This window comes from Cucurbita pepo, chromosome LG18, assembly GCF_002806865.2.
Source record: "Cucurbita pepo subsp. pepo cultivar mu-cu-16 chromosome LG18, ASM280686v2, whole genome shotgun sequence".
NCBI classification, from domain to species: Eukaryota; Viridiplantae; Streptophyta; class Magnoliopsida; order Cucurbitales; family Cucurbitaceae; genus Cucurbita; species Cucurbita pepo.
In genome coordinates this window covers 5,331,072-5,346,338 of record NC_036655.1, presented here as the reverse complement: position 1 = coordinate 5,346,338, position 15,267 = coordinate 5,331,072, and the positions used below count along the sequence as shown (strand labels likewise).

General features: G+C 36.5%; 1 protein-coding gene across 4 annotated transcripts; it reads right to left on the bottom strand.

Annotated features, from left to right (window-relative positions):
- Window positions 1-1,082: 1,082 nt before the first annotated feature.
- On the bottom strand, window positions 1,083-13,783 carry LOC111780741 (transcription factor bHLH68-like). Of its 4 annotated transcripts, XM_023661226.1 has the most exons (9): window positions 13,432-13,783; window positions 12,977-13,355; window positions 12,785-12,859; window positions 12,452-12,517; window positions 12,107-12,172; window positions 11,771-11,833; window positions 1,827-1,871; window positions 1,538-1,582; window positions 1,083-1,407 (listed from the first exon to the last, which is right to left on the bottom strand). In XM_023661226.1, the coding sequence occupies exons 1-9, from the start codon at window positions 13,593-13,595 to the stop codon at window positions 1,273-1,275; spliced, it is 1,038 nt and encodes a 345-aa protein (XP_023516994.1). In that variant the 5' UTR covers window positions 13,596-13,783; the 3' UTR covers window positions 1,083-1,272. The 4 variants fall into 4 exon arrangements, with proteins under 4 accessions (XP_023516994.1, XP_023516995.1, XP_023516998.1 ...); XM_023661227.1 differs by lacking the exon at window positions 1,827-1,871; XM_023661229.1 differs by lacking the exons at window positions 1,083-1,407; window positions 1,538-1,582 and having other exon boundaries at window positions 1,857-1,954; window positions 11,761-11,833.
- Between the last annotated feature and the right edge of the window lie 1,484 nt (window positions 13,784-15,267).

The window sequence follows — 15,267 nt, the reverse complement described above, 5'->3', positions numbered from 1 at the left end:
TTGTTTTGTATATCAAATATAAGAGTTTATAATTATTTTTTTTAATGGTGGCTTTGACTATTTCAATTTCTTAAATGTTTATCAAATTGGCCAAAACTAAGGTCTCAATCTATGCAAACATTTATCGTTGAAAGTTATATAATATTCACGGTTCCCGTTGGACAAAATGACTCATTTACCCTTCTATTGACGTTAAAAATTTCTTTAATTATTTTTTTATTTCTTTAATATATTCATGCTAATGTTAGATATGAATTTAATACACGGACTTTCATGATTGTTGTTATTATAAATTAATGAATTTTTCTTCCATGCATAATCCATAGTTTTCATGAATTGACATGTATCTTATATACTAAAATATCAAAGATATAAGATTTACATGTGAATGCATTATATTCCCTCATTAAAAAAGGAAATATATCAAAACTTTCTTAGTTTTGGAATAGTGTTCATTTCATACCCCCAATTAAATTATGTTAAGATTACGACGTTTTACATATTTTATTTTAACGTGTGAGATCCCACATCGGTCGGAGAAGGAACAAAATATTTCTTTTAAGAATGTGGAAGCCTCTGCTTAATAGACGCGTTGTAAATCCCTGAGGCAAGAGCCAAAATAGACAATATCTATCCAGAATTGGGTTTTCATATATAGTTTTGTTGTTATTCTCTTGCTTGCTTATATAACGTCTCTTTTAAAAATATCTCTTTTGAAAATCTCTCTGCCCTCGTTTTCTAAAACCTTCTCTTAAACCGAGGCCAGAGGCTCGAGCATACGTCACTTGACCGTAGGCGACGTAAGAACGAATTGACTTAACTCACTTGTCGTTGGAAAGTGAGTGCCGCACAATCGCAAGTCCGCTATCATCAAGAGTGCGATTGTAACCAGTGGATTAAGTTCTCAATCTTGAGCAGTTTTAGATCGAATTGACTCGAAAAAGCGTTTAGAAGTGTATTTAATTCATTTATAATGCTGAAAGAGAGTAGCCAAATTATGAAGGGGATAATCAAAACATCATAATAATAATCAACATTTTAATTATAAACTAAGATTAAAAAAAGAAAAAAAAAACCCACAATTACTAAGAAAAGATTAGATTTTGAAAGGCATCTGCTACAACACTGTTGGTATAATATTTTTGAGGTTGGAGTATGTTTGCATAGCATCATGAGCAATCAGCCTTTGGTTTCTTTAGCAGAGTGACTGCTCATGATGATATCACTTTCATAATGTACCTCTCTCCATCTTCATTCTTCCACCACCACCGTCTACCGGAAACCGCCACCACCGCCGAACGTCGGAGCCCAATAATCTGCTCCATTCTCACTCCCAACTTGCAGGGTGCAGGATACTGGAACCAGACATAACCCTCTACTCCTCAGATCCTTCTCTACCTCTTCCTCCTAAAAACAAATTAAAGTTCAAATTTTTATTAGACCCACGTGACCAATTTCATACATTTAACAACGAAAAATTAAAATCTACATGCAAGTCAAGACCAAAACTGATAATATCCATTAACAGTGAACTAACCTGGTGAGAGACTCCATTTTTGTTCAAGCCGTTCTCGTTCAAGAGCTAGTGAAAACAATAACACGAGAGAAAACGGATGAATAAAGCTGATTACTTTGGTGTTTTTAAGAAACTTTATTGATTAAGAAACAAGGGTAATGAGAATGTATATAGTTATTAAAACCTTTGATCATTTCAAGTCAATAAAGTTGGATACTTTATGATTCCTTACCAATTAAGAATGTACGAGCAAGTAGCGTAGCCTTTTGAAAAAAAATGAAAAATTAAATGTATTATATTTAAACCTCACCTGGCCAGGGTCCTCAGGAAACATACAATTTCTTTCCCCTGGAACCTACAAAATTAAAGAAAAAAAAAAAAAACAAATTTTGTCCATAAATTTGAAATGGGTTTTATATATTTTTGGAAGTTGAGAATGATGGTGTTAATATAACACATGCGGAAGCAATTTGGATCTTAGGCACTTTTAGAACATCAATTATTGTAAATGACTAGCATGTTCATAAGTATTAAAACTTAATGAGTTTAAATACTAACCTTTTGTAGTTCAAACTCCTTTTGCCTCACGAACCGATTTCGAACCACCACTAGTGTCTTCTCCACTATTCTCCGGCCTTAGAACGGGATTGTGGAATCCGGTGAGTGACTAAACTTGGGAGGGATTTTGTATACGTGAAAGAGAGTGCTTGTGAGAGGTTTTTCATCAAGATGAAGAATCCCTTCCAAGTATCATGATCACTCTATTTAAAGAGTCAAGTTTGCATGTTCATGCAAACTTGAGATCACCAAATCTTGACACTTAAAATTCCACTCAAATGTTTGAGATTATGTGGCAAGCATGCATGTTTGAGTTAACCAAATTTTGACACTCAAAATTCCACTCAAACTTGTGGGGTTTATTTGGCAAACATGCAAGTTTGGTTAAACCAAATTTTGACACCTCAAAATTCCACTAACATGATTTTTCCATTAGATGAAAGTCAACATTTTGACTTTCTTCATTTTAATTAGATGAAAGTCAACATTTTGACTTTCTTCATTTTAATTCAACAATTAATTTGAATAATGAATTTCAAATTAAAGTAACATTAAATAATTAATTAAACTATTTAATTAATATTTAATATTAATTCAAATGCCAATCCCAGTCAATTCCGACACATAATTGATTAAGATATTTAAATCTTATTTAAATATCTCAGATTCTCTCTTTTCGTTTATTTCGTAAATAAAATAAAATTGCGGTTAAATATATCGTATATATGTAACGCATATTCCCTAATTTGAATTCGAACACTTCGAACTCACTCGTCACACTGTTCTATGGTTTAGTCCGATATGAGCTAGCAGAGGGACCTAATGGACCTATAGATCATGGGCTCCAACGATTCAAGATTAACCGATTAAACTCATTAACCTGGTTAACCAACATTCGTTAACTACTAGGACACTCCACTATAGCCTAGTAGTTGCACTCCCCTCACTATAGATATATTTCTGTCCATCTGATATAACCATGATTAGTAAGTCGATCCTTCACAGGTTGTTCGTAACTAGAGCTGGGTCAATTTACCGTTTTACCCCTGAAGTTACTTCTTGTTCCTTATGTCTCACTGATCCTCTAATAAACAATTGGTTTGTGGTCCAACCAGTAAACCGAATCCCTCTCAGGCCAATGAGAGGGTGGGGCCCCTTGTTCAAGACCTGGAGTCAGTGCTTAAGGGAACTACCTTTCTTCTATCCCTAAAAGTGGGTAGGAGTGAATTCCGTCTTGCACCCCACGTCCCCAGCCATTCACCCAGTCTTACCCCTGAAATGGGAGGCCTGTTGAGTCGGCGAACTAGAGCCACTCTCACCCATGCAAATCTAAGGATAATTCCGAATAAACAGGAGTTCATGGTTAGCTCAGGATTAAAACCGAGTTACCTAGGTTATCGAATGAAAAGAAAATCAGTCTCAACAGTAAACGACTTTATAAAGTGAGAGTGGTTTTCTTCATGGTCCGATCTTATGCAATACTCATTGCATAGGACGCCCCCACTCACATGTCTCCACATGCACAATTTAGTGATCGCATTGTTTATATCATATACAAAAGTGGGCCGCATCCATAGTGTCCCCAGAATAAGGTACTCAGCCTTATCCTTATACTATAGATCATTTTGACTATATACTTGAACTTGATCCACTCTTATGTCTCTACATATAGTTCAAGTAGTCATACTATAGCCAGAGTGTTCTTAGTTTATTGGATTTAGATTAATGATCGTAAAGTTCACTTTATTCAATAACAATTTTTTCTGAATAAACAACAATAATAACTTTATTGAAAATAGAATATATCTTTGTTTACAAACTATGAGTTTTAGGACATAAAACCCAACAAACTCCCACTTGGACTAAAACTCTAGTGGGGTTTTATAACGTTGAGTAGAGAGAAATACAATAAACTAGGGCATCACATACTCATGCCTTTTCTCCCACTTGCCCTAGATTACATAACTCGTAGTCCTAGACTCACTAGGTGCCCTTCAAACACTTTAGCCGTGAGGGGCTTTGTAAATGGATCAGCAATGTTGTGTTCTGAAGCTATCTGTGTGACGATCACATCTCCTCGTTGCACAATCTCCCTTATGAGATGATATTTGCGCTCAATATGTTTTCCTCGCTTATGGCTTCTTGGTTCTTTTGAATTTGCAACTGCTCCACTGTTATCACAATAAAGAGTGACGGGAAGATGCATATTTGGAACGACTTCCAAATCAGTTAAGAACTTCCTAAGCCATACAGATTCTTTCGCTGCTTCACAAGCAGCAACATACTCAGCCTCCATGGTGGAATCAGCAATGCAACCTTGCTTTATGCTTCTCCATATTACTGCTCCTCCGTTCAGAGTGAAGACAGATCCTGATGTCGATTTCCTTGTATCTACATCGGTCTGAAAATCTGAGTCAGTGTACCCTGTAAGGATCAGATCCTTAGCACCGTACATTAGCATATAGTCCCTCGTTCTCCTAAGATACTTGAGGATATTCTTAACGGCAGTCCAATGAGTACGTCCCGGATTGGACTGATATCTGCTGACAATTCCCACAGCATAGCATATGTCGGGTCGGGTACATAGCATAGCATACATCAGACTACCGACCGCTGATGCATAGGGAATGTGTTTCATATCCTCAACTTCTTGAGGTGTCTTAGGACTTTGTTCCTTCGACAAATGAACTCCATGCCTGAAAGGTAATAATCCTTTCTTGGAGTCCTGCATCTTATATCGAATCAACATTTTGTCGATGTACGATGCTTGAGACAAAGCTAGTGTTTTGTTCTTGCGATTTCGAACAATTTGGATTCCAAGAACAAACTGAGCCTCTCCCAAATCTTTCATTTGGAATTGTGTCGCCAGCCAATGCTTAATGTCAGTCAGAATTCCCACATCATTTCCAATTAGTAGGATATCGTCAACGTACAACACCAGGAAAGCTACTGTAGAGTTGACTATCCTTTTATAAACACAAGGTTCGTCAACATTCTGTTTAAAGCCATAAGATTTGATCGCAGTATCAAACTTTATGTTCCAGGATCGAGATGCTTGCTTCAACCCATAAATGGATCTTTTAAGCTTGCAAACCCTTTGCTCGTGATCCTGTTCAATGAACCCCTCTGGTTGAGCCATATAGATACTCTCTTCAAGATCGCCGTTTAGAAAAGCTGTCTTAACATCCATTTGCCAAATTTCATAATCATAAAATGTGGCAATAGACAAGAGTATTCTAATTGATTTAAGCATAGCAACAGGTGAGAAGGTTTCTTCATAGTCCACCCCCTCTCTTTGGGTATAACCCTTTGCTACTAGTCTTGCTTTAAAGGTCTGTACCTTACCGGTTTGGTCTCGTTTTCTCTTATAGATCCATTTGCAACCAATAGGTTTTACCCCATCTGGTTGATCTACAAGTTCCCAGACTGAATTGAAGTACATTGACTCCATTTCAAGATTCATGGCTTTAATCCACTGATCTCTATCAACATCATTCATTGCCTGTTTATAGGACAATGGATCCTCAACGCCATCATCAGGTATGATGACTTGAGTTTCTATCAAACCCAAGTAACGATCGGGTTGAGTTATAACCCTCCCACTACGTCGAGGCATTCTCAACTTTTGAGAAGGATGTGATTGACCAGAAGTGTCAGCTCCATCAACAACTCTGGTTGAACGACCAGCTTGATCAACAACTCTTGTTGTTTTATCAGTAACTTCTTTAGAAATCTCACTTAATACTAGTTTGCTACGAGGTTGATGATTTCTTACGTGATCTTCCTCTAAGAATGTAGCGTTCGTTGATACAAACACTCTATTTTCTTGAGGATCATAAAACAAACCACCTTTCGTCTCTTTGGGGTATCCTACGAATAGACATAATTTTGAACGACGTTCTAATTTCTTGGGATTTTGCAACAACACATGTGCTGGACATCCCCAAATTCTGAAGTGACGTAAACTACCTTTACGCCCTTTCCATAACTCATAAGGTGTTTCTGAAACACTCTTAGTAGGAACCATGTTCAAAATGTATGTAGCAGTCTCCACTGCATATCCCCAAAACGGATCGGGTAATTGAGCGAAACTCATCATGGACCGAACCATGTCCAATAGAGTTCTATTTCTCCTTTCTGATACACCATTTTGTTGAGGCACACCAGGGGCTGAGAGTTGAGACCTTATTCCATGTTCTATCATATAGTCCTGAAATCTTAAATCCATGTACTCTCCTCCTCGATCTGATCGAAGTGTTTTAATAGTTTTACCTAATAGATTCTCAACCTCAGTCTTATACTCTCTGAATTTTTCAAGAGCTTCCGACTTGTGATGCATTAGGTAAAGATAGCCATACCTTGAATAATCATCAATAAAACTGATGAAATATTCATACCCTCCTCGTGCTTTGACATTCATTGGACCACAGAGATCTGTATGCACGAGTTCTAAGGTTTCTTTGGCTCTATAGCCTTTTTCGCAAAATGATCGTTTAGTCATTTTACCCTCAAGACAAGACTCACATGGAGGTAAAGAATTGTCTTCTAACTTATTTAGAAGTCCTCTTTTAACCAATCTCTCAATCCTATTGAGATTAATGTGGCCTAGTCTTAAGTGCCAAAGATAGGTATTAGGAGAAATCTTTTGTCGCTTATTTTGAGTTTCAGCTGTTTTAAACATCTCAATATTTAAAATAGCTTTTGTTTTGCTCGGTTTTAACATATATAAGTTGTTTTCTAGTTTTGCAGAACAAATATGAATACCTCTTTTGCAAATGAACACTTCATTGATTTCAAAAGATACTTTATACAACTGTTCTAATAAACAAGAGATGGATATTAGATTTCTTTTCATTCCAGGAACAAAAAGTACATTATCTAATATAATGAATCTATCTCCAAAAAACAACTTTAAATTTCCTACTGATCTTGCTGAGACAACCTCTCCTGTTCCAACCCTGAGTGTTATCTCGCCGTCCGCAAGCATTCTCCAGGAGCTAGTTTCCTGGTAAAAAGAACAAATATGATTAGTCGCCCCTGAATCTAGTATCCAAGTTGAGTTGTCATACTCTACTAAACACATTTCTACAACGAGTAAATCATATTTACCTTGTTGTGTCTTTTCGGCTTTCTTCTCTGCAAGGTATTTTGGGCAGTTTCTCTTCCAGTGCCCGTTTTCGTTGCAATGGAAACATTTTCCTTTATCTACTTTTTGAACCTTGTTCTTGCGGTTAGTAGGAATCTTATTTTTCCCTTTTCCCTTCTTCTTCATCAAAACACTTTTAGAAGTTGAAGGTCCAGACTTATTTTTGGAGGACGATCCTCGTAGTAATTTCTTGGAGATAGCAACATTTGCTTCTCCTGTTTGTCCCTTGTTTGTTAAGAGGGACTGATAAGTCTGTAGCTCATTGAGAAGAGCAGTCAAGTTATATTCTATTTTGTTCATAACCACATTGGTGCGGAACTGGAAGAAGCTCTTCGGAAGAGACATCATGATAAAACTGACTTGACTCTTCTCATCAATGACAGCTTCATTTTCTTCTGCCACATTGAAATGGACCATCATGTCCAGGACATGTTCTCTAACTGAGGTCCCTTCTTTCATACGGCAGTTGTAAATGTATTTTATGGCTTCATGTCTAAGGGAGAAGGACGGTTGTCCAAACATCCCTTTTAGAGATTCCATAATCTCTTTAGCAGTACCCATAACATCGTGTTTCTTAGCCAAGACATCAGATATGCTGGCTAGAATGTACACTCGGGCTTTGTCATTTGCCTTTATCCATCTGTCATATGCATCCCGAGCTGTTCGGTTTGCATTTGAGTTTGGGTTTGGAGGACACTCCTCAGTTAAAACAAACTTTAAATCATCAATGACCAGTATTGTGTTTAGGTTTGATTTCCAAGTTGTGTAGTTGTCGCCGTTTAATTTCTCAGAAGCGAGTAATTGTACTATTGAGTTTGTCATGCTGTGATATAAAGAAAATTCTATTAGTGATTTTGACTTAATCCTGTTTAATCCAATCAGTTTTAGCAAATGTAATAATGTACCCAAATCATTATTAATTTGCAACGATACTTTAGTGAGTTAGAGCAACTGCTACCGAGGGGCAGTCAATCACTCATTCACTAAACCAAGACATTCTTGACTTAAACACTAATCCCAGAATAACTCTTGTTCCTATAGTGTTTTAGTTATCGCTATTTTGGTCAAGAATATACTAACTCTTAGTAATTCTTCGCAAGTGTGACCCACCAATTTCAGACCTCAGAAATCGGCCCCAACAACGCTATCGAATGAAAAGGCCAAAGTTGGGAATGGACCTAAGAAATCCTATCCATTTCTGGAGTTTGCGTTGTTCCGACTCCCATGTTACGACCCTCCGAATGGGTAGTTGCTCTAGGGCAACATGCAGGCGGAACATGGGAATCTCACGGTGCAACCTAGTGGTGGAGACCATAGGACGTGTTGACTTCCTTCTCCCACTTACTATAAATACTTTCTCAATTCCCCTTGTTATTGACTCATGCAAATACCTTCCGAATGGAGGACGCTCCCAGGGCGACACGAGGCCGAGCATGAATCTCACTGTGTGAATTTTACAGAGAGCGTGAAGAGAAAACGATGTATCTTATACACCATTTTCCTCCCACTAAGTATTTTATATGGTTGGGTATACTCATTACTTAAGTATATTCCGGCTAATTAAATATAACTTAAGTCTAGGTGATTTTTCTAAATCTTAAATCACTTAAGCATGCTCATAAAACTCGGCTAACTAAGCTCAAGTACTGGTCCGATCTCCAGGTAGTAGGTGTTCCGTAAACCGTCAACTTAAGTACCTTCAGCCTTAGACAAGATCGTGCCAGGTGAGCTTTCTCGTAACCGCAATTTTATAAGACATCGACCCCTTTTAACTGTTAAAATTGATCGTGCTCGGTTCTTAACCCTTAGTGAGCATGCACTTATCTTTATTATAGATTTTAACGTCTACCTCATTTTATGACGTTGAAAATAACCTATAACATGCTTTATATAACAATTTATATAATCATCCATTCCATGCAATAATATAACAATTTATATCTATCACTCATGGAACCCTAAGACATGCATACTATACATTATAACACTTATAACATACTTGGAATGCATGAAACATGCTTAGCCTATGGTGGGATTTTAAATCTATATGACATACTTTATGCATATACATTTTCTATTTAATTAAAACATACATTCATAATGCATAATTAATTAAACACACTAAAGTGGGTTGGTTTTGGCATTTTAAAGCAAGCAATTAACTAAATTATTACATTAATAACTAAAAATAACTTGAGCCGCTCCCGACGATCACGAACTGGACCAACCAACCCTTAAAAACGTTCAATCGGTCCCCAACGACAGAAAAAACACCCGAACCGCCTCTTCCATCCTCTTCGGTTCAGCTTGCTTATCTCTTCCATTTTCGATCAATTACAACCTAAAGTGGACTCTAATGACTTTATAAAAATTACAGACCTTTCTTCATTTATTAAAGCCCATACACCTTAGGCTTATTACAATAATTGTATCAAATGGAAGCATAAAAAAAATGCCAAAACCAAAACCATCCACTTTAGCAACCACAAATTTCATGCATGAAATGGTACCCACCATGATCAAATTAATGTAAATAAAGTGCCTAAAACTTGCTCTGATACCAATTGATGGTGTTAATATAACACATGCGGAAGCAATTTGGATCTTAGGCACTTTTAGAACATCAATTATTGTAAATGACTAGCATGTTCATAAGTATTAAAACTTAATGAGTTTAAATACTAACCTTTTGTAGTTCAAACTCCTTTTGCCTCACGAACCGATTTCGAACCACCACTAGTGTCTTCTCCACTATTCTCCGGCCTTAGAACGGGATTGTGGAATCCGGTGAGTGACTAAACTTGGGAGGGATTTTGTATACGTGAAAGAGAGTGCTTGTGAGAGGTTTTTCATCAAGATGAAGAATCCCTTCCAAGTATCATGATCACTCTATTTAAAGAGTCAAGTTTGCATGTTCATGCAAACTTGAGATCACCAAATCTTGACACTTAAAATTCCACTCAAATGTTTGGGATTATGTGGCAAGCATGCATGTTTGAGTTAACCAAATTTTGACACTCAAAATTCCACTCAAACTTGTGGGGTTTATTTGGCAAACATGCAAGTTTGGTTAAACCAAATTTTGACACCTCAAAATTCCACTAACATGATTTTTCCATTAGATGAAAGTCAACATTTTGACTTTCTTCATTTTAATTAGATGAAAGTCAACATTTTGACTTTCTTCATTTTAATTCAACAATTAATTTGAATAATGAATTTCAAATTAAAGTAACATTAAATAATTAATTAAACTATTTAATTAATATTTAATATTAATTCAAATGCCAATCCCAGTCAATTCCGACACATAATTGATTAAGATATTTAAATCTTATTTAAATATCTCAGATTCTCTCTTTTCGTTTATTTCGTAAATAAAATAAAATTGCGGTTAAATATATCGTATATATGTAACGCATATTCCCTAATTTGAATTCGAACACTTCGAACTCACTCGTCACACTGTTCTATGGTTTAGTCCGATATGAGCTAGCAGAGGGACCTAATGGACCTATAGATCATGGGCTCCAACGATTCAAGATTAACCGATTAAACTCATTAACCTGGTTAACCAACATTCGTTAACTACTAGGACACTCCACTATAGCCTAGTAGTTGCACTCCCCTCACTATAGATATATTTCTGTCCATCTGATATAACCATGATTAGTAAGTCGATCCTTCACAGGTTGTTCGTAACTAGAGCTGGGTCAATTTACCGTTTTACCCCTGAAGTTACTTCTTGTTCCTTATGTCTCACTGATCCTCTAATAAACAATTGGTTTGTGGTCCAACCAGTAAACCGAATCCCTCTCAGGCCAATGAGAGGGTGGGGCCCCTTGTTCAAGACCTGGAGTCAGTGCTTAAGGGAACTACCTTTCTTCTATCCCTAAAAGTGGGTAGGAGTGAATTCCGTCTTGCACCCCACGTCCCCAGCCATTCACCCAGTCTTACCCCTGAAATGGGAGGCCTGTTGAGTCGGCGAACTAGAGCCACTCTCACCCATGCAAATCTAAGGATAATTCCGAATAAACAGGAGTTCATGGTTAGCTCAGGATTAAAACCGAGTTACCTAGGTTATCGAATGAAAAGAAAATCAGTCTCAACAGTAAACGACTTTATAAAGTGAGAGTGGTTTTCTTCATGGTCCGATCTTATGCAATACTCATTGCATAGGACGCCCCCACTCACATGTCTCCACATGCACAATTTAGTGATCGCATTGTTTATATCATATACAAAAGTGGGCCGCATCCATAGTGTCCCCAGAATAAGGTACTCAGCCTTATCCTTATACTATAGATCATTTTGACTATATACTTGAACTTGATCCACTCTTATGTCTCTACATATAGTTCAAGTAGTCATACTATAGCCAGAGTGTTCTTAGTTTATTGGATTTAGATTAATGATCGTAAAGTTCACTTTATTCAATAACAATTTTTTCTGAATAAACAACAATAATAACTTTATTGAAAATAGAATATATCTTTGTTTACAAACTATGAGTTTTAGGACATAAAACCCAACAGAGAATTATTTCTTACAGAATGTTGTTCTTGCTGCCTCGTACTTCCCGAAGAACTGCCCAAGTAAGGCAAACTGAGGGCCTGAATCCAATGCAAAAATAAAAAATCATGACTCTCTACAATGATATGATATTGTCTACTTTCAGTATAAGCTCTTATGGCTGTGCTTTAGGCTTTCTTGAAGGCCTCGTATCAAATAGAGATAGTATTTCTCACTTATAAACCTATGATCTTCCACTAAATTAACTAAGGTGTGACTCGCTCCCAATAATCCTTAACATGTATATGTTGATCGTGTTCGTATGAAATTAAAAAAAAAGAAAAAGAAAAGGAAGATGGAAGAAGAAACATCACCTCAATTTGAGTATGAAGGAATCTGATGTAGCCAATAGCTTCTAACAAAACTGAAGCTGTGTCAGTCTGTACAAAATAAAAGACAACCTCAGCTTCACGCCACAACCATCCAAATTCATATATATATATTTTGCCTTAAATTGAATATTTAATCAAAATTAAATACTCTATATTTATTTATTTAATTTTGTTTTTCTGGGTCCATAAGGTTTGAACAAACAGCTCATTCTCAAGACTTTGGCAAAGAAAAAGTTTGTATTATTATCAAAAGTAATTCCCTTTTTTCTAATTCAGTAATTAATCCCTAAAACGAATCAAATTACTGTGGGGGATATTAGTTTTTACCTTCCCAAATGGAGAAACAAGCTGGTGGAGAGCTGTAATTCTGTCACCCAATTTTTCCTTCCTAACCTGGGTAATTATTATTATTATTATTATTATTATTTTTATTTACCAAAAAGAAGCATTAATAATCTAAGCAGCACATGTAATTCTATGGTAAAAGAAGGAAAAACATGGTGTAATTAGTTCAATTTAGTATTAAGAATCAGCAAGAGAGGAGATATGGACAAGTAAGAACGACAATTATATCATCCACGATAACAGATCATGTTTGTATGTCCATGTGGGTTGGTTTTTTAGTTTGTTCCTTTTGTTTTTGTGGATTTTGATTCTTACCTTCAAACTCGTTTGGTTTGAAGAGGATTCGACCCTCGATTTCTTCATTGCCCCACCCCTTGGATTGCTGTTACACTAAACAAACACAAACCCAAAATCAATTACGATTGAACTATATTCAAAGTTGATACTAATTATTTAGATCAAACCAACAAAAGTTTTGAACATGACATAAATGATTCGTGTACTGACCTCGGAAGAGCGATCTGGTTGGGGATGCGTAGGGCGGGAATGATGAGCGGGAGAGTTGTTATTGTTATTGTTATTATTTGAAAAATCCAACATATTAGTACTGAAACTTGTGATACATGAGTGAGGAGAAGAAGCTGGTATCATAGGGGACCAGTTTTGTTTAGGAGGCAATTGATAATCGTCGCCTACGACACCGACACTGACACCGACACCAACACCGCCGTGTCCATAGACATAGTTGATGGAATGAGGTGAGTGGTGTTTCTTGATATCAACTTTATGATTATTCAAAGTCTCTTCATCCCAATCCTCCAACTTCTTGGCTTGTTGGAACATTGGCATAAAACCCTTTTGATCCTCTTCACCAACCACATCGCCCCTTTATAATGAAAAAACATAATCAAGTAAAAAAGGATTAAAATTTAAAAGAGAGGGAGAAAGAAAGAGAGATTTACAAGGGAAGTTGGCTCCAAGAATCTGGAAAGTGGTGTTGAAGGTGATAGAAGGAATTAGAAGGAAAAGGAAGTGAAGAGTGATTATTTGAATTCCACCAATTAGGGTTTTCTGAACCCATCATCATCTGTTGCATAACTGAGCTTTGCAATCCCCCTATGTTCATCTTCTTCTTCTTCTTCTTCTTCTTCTTCTTCTTCTTCTTCTTCTTCTTCTTCTTCTTCTTCTTCTTCTTCTTCAACAAGGCCTTACCAGAGAAGCTTTGAATTTTCAGAGAGATTTTGAATAATCATGGAGTTTCAGACACAACCTTTGTCTTTATATTCTCTTGTCTCTCTCTCTCTCTCCTTTTCTTTCTTTTTCTTCCTTCTTTATTAACCTCTCTTTTATCTTTATTTCCTTTCTTTTTCTTCTGCTTTCACTTTATCTCCAACCTGAGTGGGACAACAAACTTACTGTTATAGTCCCACGTTGATTGGAGAGAAAAATGAAACATTCTTTATAAGGGGCGTGGAAACTTTCCTGTAGACACGTTTTAAAGTCTTAAAATATGCAAGTAAGGACGTTGGAATCCAAAGGGGTGGACTTGACACGGATCTCACATCGATGGGAGAAAGGAAAGAGTGTCAGCAACGACACTGACCCTGAAGAGGGTGGATGGAAATCTTTTCTTAGCAGACGCGTTTTAAAGTCTTAAAATTTGCAAGTAAGGACGTTGAGACCCAAAGGGGTGAATTTGGCGGGATCTCACATCGATTGGAGAAAGGAAAGAGTGCCAACGAGGATGCTGACCCTGGAGAGGGTGGATGGAAATCTTTTCTTAGCAGACGCGTTTTAAAGTCTTCAAATCTGCAAATAAGGACGTTGGAACCCAAAAGGGTGAATTTGGCGGGATCTCACGTCGATTGGAGAAAGGAAAGAGTGCCAACGAGGACGCTGACCCTGAAGAGGGTAGATGGAAACTTTTCCCTAACATACGCGTTTTAAAGCCAGGAAGAGAATGCTTGGGGTGCTACCATACCTTTTTTTAATTTCTTTTATGATATGTAAATTCAATTATTAAAGGGTAAGGTTTTGTTGGGTACACCATGATGATAAATTTGGTTATTGTGGGTAATATGTAAAAGTTAAATTATTATGAATAATACAAAAGGCATAAGATTAGAAGTAATTCATTTCATATCATTAAAAAATTATTAAAAAAAAAAAAAAAAAAGGCCCGTGACAAATATTCACGGAGTTTGTGTAGTTTAAGGAGTTTGTGTGTTGTCCGTACCGCCAAAATCTTTGTCGGCTGTTTGAGTAAAAAACTACATCTTCCATTATTTGTAAACCCTAAGTCTCTATGGATATCAATATATTCCTTTTCGTTTTTGCCTCTCTCCTATGTCTGACCATAACTAACATTCTCCTCCTTGTCTTCACTCTCTCCCTCCATATTCTCTCTCATTTCCATAATCTTTATATATATATATATATTTTCATAAGCTGACGTAGTCTCGTGGTAGTTACTCTGACTCTCGGATAAGTCGGCCAACTAAAACTTGAGTTTCATTTCAGTTTTTCAAAATGCCTCTTACCCATGGAGATATCATCTCTCGCTTACTTTCTCATGACCTTTTTTTTAATTAGCTAATATACAACTTCAACAATCCTCACTGGTTCATTGGAATGGATGACATTGTTGAACCCTCCGACTCCACTCATGGAAAACAGTTTTAGAAACCTTAATTAGAAAAAGTTTTGAAAAATGTTTAGATAGTAATTCAAGAAAGTAATGTTATAATCTAGCAAACAGAGATAGAAATCTTTTTGGATATTGATATTATTATATAAAT